Source organism: Antrostomus carolinensis, unplaced genomic scaffold, assembly GCF_000700745.2.
Source record: "Antrostomus carolinensis isolate BGI_N321 unplaced genomic scaffold, ASM70074v2 scaffold2645, whole genome shotgun sequence".
NCBI classification, from domain to species: Eukaryota; Metazoa; Chordata; class Aves; order Caprimulgiformes; family Caprimulgidae; genus Antrostomus; species Antrostomus carolinensis.
This window is the reverse complement of record NW_010316916.1, coordinates 27,766-37,776: the sequence shown is the minus strand read 5'-3', so window position 1 is coordinate 37,776 and position 10,011 is coordinate 27,766. Positions and strand designations below refer to the sequence as shown.

Below are 10,011 nucleotides of genomic sequence, written 5' to 3'. Positions count from 1 at the left end.
CTTTTGCTTTCAGTGTGTGATTCATCATTGCTCAGCATCTTATGTAAACCTTTATTCCAGTGCAAAATGAACTTAAATGGGACACGGTTTAAGCACTCTGAGAATAGCTAGAAATGACCCTTACACACGCCAGTGATTCAGCCCTGACCTTGTGTTTCTTCTGGTTCCGCTGTAGTTATGAGGGAGCTTGCAAACAGGAGTGTGGCTTTAAATACAGGGTTTTGTCTGCTAGCCTTTTGCTTTAAGCATGTCACTTCTCATTGTGGAATCCATCACTATCTCTGCTGTGGTGGGTTTTTTGGTGTGTGTGGGTTTTTTGTTTGTTTGCTTTTTTTTCTTTGTTTGGCTTTTTTTTTTTCCTACAATGATTTATTTGCAAACTGCAGAAGCTTTGGTTTTCTGCACTAAATTGTCTGCTTCCAGTTCTAAACCTTCAGTAACTCTTCAGACAATGATTTTATTTGTTTCTGCTCTGTATGCATTCGTGTTATTCACATTATCATTTGGTAATTGTATCAAGCCACTTGCCTTGGTCATCAGCTGCACAATCTGTGTGTAGTTTCCACCACCAGGGAATTTCACAAATAAATTGTAAAGTATATTCTGTGCATTTTTAAGTCAGCTCTGTACTTTACCTGTACAGCTGTCTCAGGATAAAAAAAATATAGCCAGTATAACTGAATCCCTGAGGAAAATAAGCAGAATAATTTTTATTGTGTTTAGACTCATCTTTGCTGTGTAACAGTGTAGTTAACAATGCATCCCATAGCTCTGGTTAACTTTACTGTAAAGTCTTAAAATGGTAATTGAGTACCTGGCATTATAGAATCCATGAGCAAAGAGAAATGTTAGAGAAAACGTAATGAGCACAAGCTTCTTTGTGGTTAACAGCAAAACTCTTTTACAGTGGTAGGGGAAAGTATGTAATAGCATTTATGCCCTTTCTTGTTGCCAGTTTGATGTGAAAGATCCCATATCAATGAGAACTGGGCCTAAACACAATAAAACCAAAGTGACTTTGAGAATTTTCCTTTGCTTTGTTTGAGCAATAACCATATTACATAGCCACGAGACACTATCTGGTTAGAAAACAGGCGGGTGAATTTATGGGTCAACTAGATCCAGCTGGTTGCTTTAACATGTTTTTCTTTATGACATTCTAGCAAACAATGCACTTGTTAAAAACCTAATTAATGCTAGAGCGGACAAACAAACCAACAAAAGAGGTACTTAGAGGCACTGTTCCTCGGAGTTAGAGATGGAAGAGCTCCATTAGGTCATCTGCCTGTTCCCCTCATAGTACAAGGCTGTTTTCCTCAATCTGAAGGGAAGGGTTGATAGAGTTGAGCAAGAGGGTAAAGACAGAAGAAAATGGCACTGGGGAGTGACAGAGCAACAAGATAGGAAGAAAAAACAAACAAAACAAGCCAAGAAAAGTATAAGCAGTGGGCTTAGAAATCAAGGTTAAAGCACATTGCATTTGGAGGTCATTTGCCAAGAGGATTTCTTCAGGGTACTTGCTTATTTCTGTAAAGAAACTAGGGAGGAGGATTATATGGTTGTGCAGGAAATGTATTAAGACAGAACTAACTATTGAATAAAGGGACATCATGCAGAGATGTACAACAGCTTTATATCTTTTGATAGATTTTCAATATTTTTTTTATCTGAGAAGGATCACACTTCAGACTCCATGTTGTATAATTCACAGCTCATGTTGTAAATTTTCTGAAATATCTGTCAAAATAATTTTAGCCTGAAGCTGAATAGATCCCTGCTCAGGTTCTCCTTAGAATTAGTTACAACAAATGGTTCTATTTTCTATTTGTGGTGAACTCTTTTCTTCCCTTTAACCTTCTCGATAATCCAGTTTCTTTTTGGATTTCAGAAGTAGTTATCCTTCACCTTGCCTAGCTCTGCTGCCTTTCAGGTGAAGTGTTACAAGCTGTCTTGTGCCACAGGTTAGGCATTACTGAACTAATTCAAATAGTAATTTAAGCACTGAGTCAAAAAATTGGCATTATTTCCTAGAGGTGTTTCTCACTTGAGTGCTGACTGCAATGACTTGACTTTGGCAACATTGTCCTGCATTTATTTAATCTCATGAAACCAACTTGATCTGCTTTTAGAGTTGTGATATAACCATAAAGGTTACTAAATGTGAATATTGGATGGACTAGCTGAATATTTCTATTTCTGTGTTCTCCGTTTTAAGGTTTTTCTAACCAATAAGTTGTGGTTGTATAATCTGAATTGTCTTTTATTTAAACATAATAAAAACAGTGATACTTGTTTGAAGAGGAGCATCTTTCAAACTACTTAAATTGCTTTAAATTAAACTAAATAAACTTCTCAAGCCAGAAGATAAGTGCCTGCAAATTCTTTTGGACTAATTTAATGATAATCTACTGAAATGCAGCCTTACTTTAGGCAATGCAGCTTTCTTAGATAAAGAAACTCTTGTATGTTCTAAGCCCTGACACTTTCACTCTGAGGAAGAATTATCATTCAATAATGTGAAAGCTTGCTTTTTCTGCTACGCTAGTTACCTTGTATTTTTCTTTATTGTATGTTGTTATTACCCTGCCTCACTGTTTAACCAACATTAGTGTTGCTTAAGGTTGAACAAGCAGCCACAGCAAGATGCTGATAGGGCAGCAGGGCAGATACATGTTGGGTAAGAGTAGACATAGAGATGTACTGGAAGTGCAGAAAGCAATAGAAATGAGAATTCTTAGCGAGTTAAGTAAAAAGCTGAGCACTGAAACTCCATATACCAAATTGTCCTCTTTGTTTGTTTGGTTGAGTTGGGTTGCTTTTGTTTGTTTGGTTGGTTGAGTTGGGTTGCTTTTGTTTGGTTGGTGGTTGAGTTGGGTTGCTTTTGTTTGGTTGGTGGTTGAGTTGGGTTGCTTTTGTTTGGTTGGTGGTTGAGTTGGGTTGCTTTTTTTGTTTGTTTGTTTGTTTTCCCTGAGTGCTGATGTGTGGATCTGTACATGCACTGAGGTGTATCACTGGAGTTGTCCTGAGATTTGTGCTGTCCATGTTCTTTGAATTCATCATTGCAGACTGGCAAGCCAATAAATGCATGGAGAGTGCTCCAACCTAACAAACAGAGATACCACAAAGATCATCGTTTTGGTTTGATGAGTGGTTAGAAATGCCATTTAAGAATTGGTCTTTTTGCTCCTTCTGTCTTGATTTTTGAAAAGTGTAGATTTAAAAGATTTTAAAAGATTTAAATATGAATAAGGCATGCCATGCTATTTTGTGAAGGACCCAGCCCAATGAATGTATGTGGTGACACTTGAATGGTAACACCTATGTATATCTATGTTCATGCTCAGATATATACAATATATAGATAGTATTAAAATATTTTTATATCATGCAACTACTCCCACGACAATGAAGGTAAATTTGTCTGGCTGTTAGATTCCATAAATGAGCTTCCTGAGCTCTGGAAGTCTTTCATAAAGATCGTTAAGTAAATATCTCTTTGGTTGATATTAAAAATAGCATTATATGACTTGGCCCTACAGCAATATTCTGAATTTCTCTCTCAGTCTGACAGTGGGTGGATTTTTTTTTTAAAGCTATGAACATCATTACTGTTTGGGTGGTTTTTTTTTTTTTCTGCAAATTCATCTTTTATGTGGTGCGGCTGCCAAATTCTATTAACATTTCCTGGGGGCAGATGAAAACTGTTTTGAAGTCATGGAAGTGTTTTCTGTGACTGTAGCAATACACAGAATATGTGCCATTTGTGCACGTTGGACTCTGTTTCATACCTGGAGCAGAAAGGCAACTCTGATTTGTATGGCTTTGAATGCTGAAGTACCTGTCATCACACACCTGATTTGACTCATCTGTAGGCAGTACCAGAGTATAAGTCATATATTGAATTTATTGATCTGCTAGATTCCTGAGTCCCATAAGTATACTGATTTCATTATTCTCACTGTGTAAATTAGAGCATGAAATATTAGTAACCAGAAGCAAGCATGGGGAAAAACATTAAGACACTGTCTTAACTTGGAGAAATATCTCAGAAAGGCCTTTCTTTATTGAAAACTTTTTCATATGACTTCTGCCTGAGAGGAAACTCCCACTCCATCTTCACTGGGGCCCGATGGCTGCTCCAGGGTAGTCTTGGGTTTAAGTATCTCTGCATAGCAGGAGGTGGGGTTGCCTCAGTGGAAGGAGCTACATGCAGACATAGCTGTGTATCTGTGGCTTATTTACTTTAGGTTCTCATCCTCCATGAGTAGCTAACATCTGCCAACAAAGCACTGTCTGCAATTTTTTTTTTTCAGGCATGAAACTGGGTTTTCACATGTTCCCTGTCACTGGTAGTACTCTAACTAGGGCACTGGTGCTGTTGAAATTCTCACTCAGAGTGGAGACATCAGAGCTGCCTGTGAGCTGACTCGGATAAGAATACACTGGAGAGACCAAAAAGATGACTAAGGATTTTGTGAAACTGCAAATCTTTTTTTTCTTTTTTTCTTTTTCTTTTTTGAAAAGTAGCCAATATGATTTCCTAGCTGAAAGTGTGAACTCTGTGGCAATTATTTGCAATTTATTTCTTTACTCCTGCTTTCCACTAGGGAAAGTTTTCTGTTCCCCAGTGTTGAGAAGAGTTATCAAACAACAGGGAAAATTAAATGAGCACAGAAGTGATTAAAGAGTTTTTGTTTTGAAAAAGGGTGACAAAGTACATGACATAGAGGTAACTGCAAAATTGTTTTTGAGAACTGGTGCCATTTTTTTTAGGTTTAAACAATGTCATACACCACAGGTTAAAGAAGTGCAGTTTGCAGCTTCAGTTTACAGTGATGAAGCTTCTGATAATCTTCAGAACTATTTCATAACTGAGGATGAGCCTCTGGGATAATGAGGTAGCTAAAACCTAAGGACAGCAGTTTAACAAAGGATCTGGTAGAACTGCAGTTTAGAGGCTTTGATTGGAGCATCCTGATGATAAAAGATATTGAAAATATGTCTAATGCAATCTGAGGACCAAATGCAGGAGTTGTATGTTCAGGTTTAGGAAAGGTCTAGAAAGAAGTGCAGATGAAAACTGTTAAGTGCTGGTAAGTGTTAGACATACAATGGTCCTTCACATGTTGGGAGGGGACTCACCCCCCCCCTAAGGCTTACATCTTCTTTATATAAGAGTTAGATTGGAAGTAAGTGCTAATGTGAGGGAGCACAATTATCCAACTGAATATATTGTGATTACTTTTGTAAATGCTGAAGGATTTGCAATATATTATAACATTGAGATCTTCTGTAAAAGTAAAGACAGAATTACTCATCACCAAGTCTTTATTTTAGTAGTGTTTCTCAGTGATACAATGACATATAAACCCCATTTTCCAACAAAATTTAATCTAGTGTAATGCTTTCCACTTTTGTTTCTCATACAATCTTTACAGTAATGATAAAATCGGTGTGCAATTTCAATATCTTTGAAGAAAAACTGTGGAAGTGTCCCACTTACAATTTAGAAAAATCAGTTACTTGTACCATAAAGAAAATGTTGACTTTACACTGTCACATGGGAAATACTGTTGTGCTTGTGTAATTGCATAGCAACTTGATACAGACTTGGGTGACTTTTGAGGAGACATTGACCCGGTGGTTCAAGTGTATCTTTAGGATAACATCAGTGTTTTAATGGATGCAGTTTTAAATCTACCACGCTATTAAACACAAAGGGCAAATTTATGCTTAGCATATCTCCCTTGGCAATGTTGGCATTTAACCAGGGAGTAATTTTCCCTATTGCATTTAACAGTGTTTCAGATCTAAAAGCCACGGAGCCATTAAAATATGACTCCATCAATTAGAAAGTAATTGTGGTCTGCCTTTCTAGTGCTCTGAGATTAACTCAGTTTAATCTCAGTGTGGTTAACAAAGGCAGTTAGCTATTTGCTTTAAATATGAGTTAAATCTGTAAAGCATAATGACTTCATGGAGAACAGGACTGGCCTCATGGCATATGCCCAGTAAATGGTCTGATGACTTCATTGAGTTCAGTGGGAACCTTGAACTGAAGGGCAACACAACTGAGCCCCTGAGGGCTGTTCCTGTAGGTGGTCCACACTTGAAATTCACATATGTGTTTTGTATCTTTTTAAAGATCATGAAAGAGAATATTAAGCTACATCCAGCTTTGTCTTCTCTGTGGTGATGCCAACACTTGCTTTAGGGTAACTTCATAAAGCAGAGGTGGAAAGAAACTGAAGCATAATGGCTGAGTGTCAGTATTTCCTGTCACCAGTAATTATTCTTAGAAAATCCAACTGTGCATACTGGATACTGGACAAAAGCCAGCAATGGACCTGGAGCTGCTTGAGAAATTCTTCCTCCACAACTGGCAGTTACCGTCCTGTGATCTGGTAACCAGCACTCTCTCCATCCTAATTCACCGCAGCACAAAGAAAAACCAGTTGGTTTAATTCATCTCCGGAATACTTAATTATTACAAACTGACGGTGTCACGAAGGCCTTCTGGGATTTTACCACTGAATTTAGAAGTATTTGAAGAATTACAGGGAAAGTAAGGACCTGTTCTACAGTGCTTAGACTGTTCCTCAGTTTGGGTAACACTTTAGTCCTGCTTGTGTCTGACACTGAATGCCACTGAACAGACTTTACCAAAAAGGCTTGTCTTTCTGGAGGAAAAATCCCGAAGCTTTAAGGCAAATAAAACATAATTTTAATGAGGTTTAAAGGTAAAGTATATTGGTCCTTGTAAACGGACTTGTGATTTCTCTCAGCAGATCCTCCTTCAGTTGATAGGAAGGAGCCTGTAGCTGTGATTGCATGTCTCACTGTAGAGATTTAGGGGGAGGGGGGGAAAAAAAGGAACAGAAGGGTTAAAGCTGATGGTGAGAAAAGGCAGGATGGATGTTCTGGCCTCCCTGGGGCGTTGGAGAGGAGAGGAAGTGAGATCTGCTGTGGCTGGCAGTTTGCTTTTTCTTTTGTTGGTTGCAAGCCTGCTGTCTGTTAAAGGCACACTGAAGATACCACTTACCTTCCCTACCCCCTCCATCTACCATATCCCCAAGATTTGCAAAAAGGGGAAAAGAAAAATCGTGTTATTTGGCTTTTGTGTGTCATACCTCACAGACCGTGAGCCACGCGGCCCCAGTCCTGGCCCCAGAAGGATGGTGGCTGCTGGAGGACTGTGGTGGTGCTGGTGTCTCCATGGCACTACCGCCCACCCTACACGCAGCCCTCCTTGCAGGGTGAAGGCTACTCCCTGGTTAATAGCTTGGGGCAGGGATCTCACAGGCTGACCGTGAAGGATTTCCTGTGCACTTCTTTCCTTCAAGGGGATTCTACCTTTGGCCTGGGGCTTTCCCACCTGGGCTGAGACATCCCACTGAAGATGCAGCAAGGCAGAGGGGTGACAGGGTTACAGCCGGCCACCAAATGGCCATCCACCAGTGCAGGCTCCTTCTAGTGCTTGTCCCTTGTAGGGTTGCAAAGCCCTTGCCTGTCAGACCTGGCAACAACATCTCTTGGTGCCTGTCTTTCCTTCAACCCCTTAGACAGCCCCTCTGACCAGCCGGACTGTTTTCCTATGCTGGCCTCATCTCGGCAGCTAGCCGACCCTTCTGCCATCCCCTCCGTCTGGCCAGTTGTGCTTCCCTTCAGCCATCCTCTGAGCCATCCCCTCCATGGCCCATCCCCCAGATAGTCTTGCTTCTGGCACATTCCTCCCTCTCCCAAACCTCTGTCCCTTCTGCACCTTCCCAGCTCTTTCTTAAAGACTGTTCTGAAACAAGCAATTCTGGCAGGGCTGTGTTTGTTGTCTTCACTCCATGCTGTTAGGTGTAACTTGCTTTTACTCGCCACTGGCAAGGAAGGTCTGGCTAGTGCAGGAGGGTCCACAAAGCTGCTAGCCTGATGCTATGATACCGAGGACCTTGCTTTTAGGAAGATGGCTTGCACCCATCTGTGTTACCCTTGTATTGTTGAACAGAAGGATGCATAGAACTATCACTCCTTTCCATTCAGTTCCTTTCTAGTATGGTCAGTGGCAGGACTCTTAAATTCCACACAGTAGGTAATTCAAAATATTCTGATTATATATTGAACAAAACCAATTCTTTCTCTTTTTCTTCCATTCTGCCTAGTCAGGCTTCTTATGAGAAAGAGCAGAAGCAAATTTGTTAGGTGGATGCTTCAGCACAGAAACTTGGATCTGATGGAATTGTGTAAAAACACAAGTTATTTATTCACCCTTGAATTTAGGACTTGTGATGTTGTCCATACCCTTCTGCACTTCCGAGCAATAATCTAATCTGTTATCTCTCCTATAAAACCTTAAATACAGTTGTGCAAAATAATACAACTGAAGTAAAACTAAAAACCTCAAAGGTAGAAAGTTGTGCTAAGAAAGTACCAAAAAGTTTTTGCTAATATATTTACTGATGATGAAGTCTGAGTGATCATTCAATACAATCTCTCCCTAAAATAATTTACCTGAACGTGTATCCACTTTTCTGCGGTGTGCATTGCATTTTAAAATTTACTTTATTTATTTTCTGGTTTTATTTCTTCTAGGGCTGTCAGAATGAGTGCACAGCTGGAGGATGTTCGGCTGAAACAGCAAAGCATGTGACTGAATCTTTCAAGGTATGTTGTTTGTTAGAAGATGAGTGTCTGGAGCACTTCAGTAGATGGTGCCAGACAGCATCTGTAACATGGCAGTGATTATTGTGCAGGTGTTCATAGCTGCTGACACACTTGAACTTCACAATTCTGTAAGTTGCGTTTGTTGAAAGTGTTTTCAATGCAGAAATTAAGAATGTTAGAAGAACTTTAATTTATTATTGTTTCAGGTACTTGCTAAAGGCAAGTAGTCATTAAGCACAAATTAAAATGGTATAGGTGATTTTATTTTTAACTCTTAGCTGATTCAAAAGCAATAGAAATAAAGATCAATTCCCCAATTATATTTTTTTTTTCCAAACAAAGTCTATATAATTCTATTTGTTAAACTTTGGCATTATGAATGATGTTTAAAAGTAGGTTTTTCCATCTGGTCTCCAAGTTGCAGAGCTAAGGATCTCCAAAGGACTCCAAAGCACACCGCAGCTCTGGCACATTATCAGCACTCAACGAGTGAACAGGGCTGTGATAGTGAGGAATGCTGAGCAGCTGCCAGGAACTGACATGAAATTGAATCCCTCTTTTTTTTAAAAAAAATAAATATATATATATATTTTAATCATATGCTTAGAACTGAGCTTGGTTAAGATATCACTCTTTGCCTCCTTCCTGAATGCAGTGCTAGCAAGTAAGAGCTCATTTTAAGCACTGTATGCACACAGATGTCGACTTTTCATTTTCTGTTGGGGAATTAAAGCCTGTCAGCATGTGCTCTTTTCAATTCTACTTTCTGTCCTCATTCCCTTTTTTTAACCTCTTTTTTTATACTTCTTTGCCTTTATTCCTTACGCCACACATCTGTAATTCTTTATCCTCCTTTCTTGCTCTGCTTTACAATTTTTAAAAAGCCTCATCTATATTTTGCAGATGTTTAAAGATAGTACCCAGAAAAAGATGACCTCACTTGTGCTTTTTCAGCAGTTCCCTTCCTGTTATTGCTGACTGTTGTCAGCAGTATAACGAGATGAAATTATAATGATAACCTTTGTAACTGTCATGCTCTTCCTGATTTTTTTGGGCAGTGTCACTGCTGTGCAATCTTTGAATTATGCTTAAGTAGTTATTTTCCTTTTAGTTGCCCAGCTTTAACCAGATATAGAAAACAAATGCTGCAGAAAATGTGTCGAACTCCTTGATAAGATTTATTCTGATGCTAGTCTCATTGGAAACAGCAAAGAATTATTGAGAGTCCATGACTACAGGATTTCACTATGTAGCAACATGCCATTTAATTTCTTTTTCCCCATTCCCAACCCTTCCCTGTTCTTCTCTTCCTCATTTCTTTGCATTGTGTCTCTCTGGTAATTCTGCTAAAGAAGGATG

The 10,011-nt window shown here is 39.2% G+C and overlaps 1 protein-coding gene across 1 annotated transcript in view; it reads left to right on the top strand.

Annotated features, from left to right (window-relative positions):
- Window positions 1-5,968: 5,968 nt before the first annotated feature.
- LOC104519399 (branched-chain-amino-acid aminotransferase, cytosolic) overlaps window positions 5,969-10,011 on the top strand; it is a gene marked incomplete at its 3' end in the record, with an annotated part of 28,654 nt that continues 24,611 nt past the window's right edge. Inside the window, exons 1-2 of the mRNA XM_010168380.1 lie at window positions 5,969-6,094; window positions 8,581-8,652. Coding sequence (XP_010166682.1) covers window positions 5,969-6,094; window positions 8,581-8,652 — 198 coding nt within the window. The remainder of the gene's footprint in view (window positions 6,095-8,580; window positions 8,653-10,011) is intronic.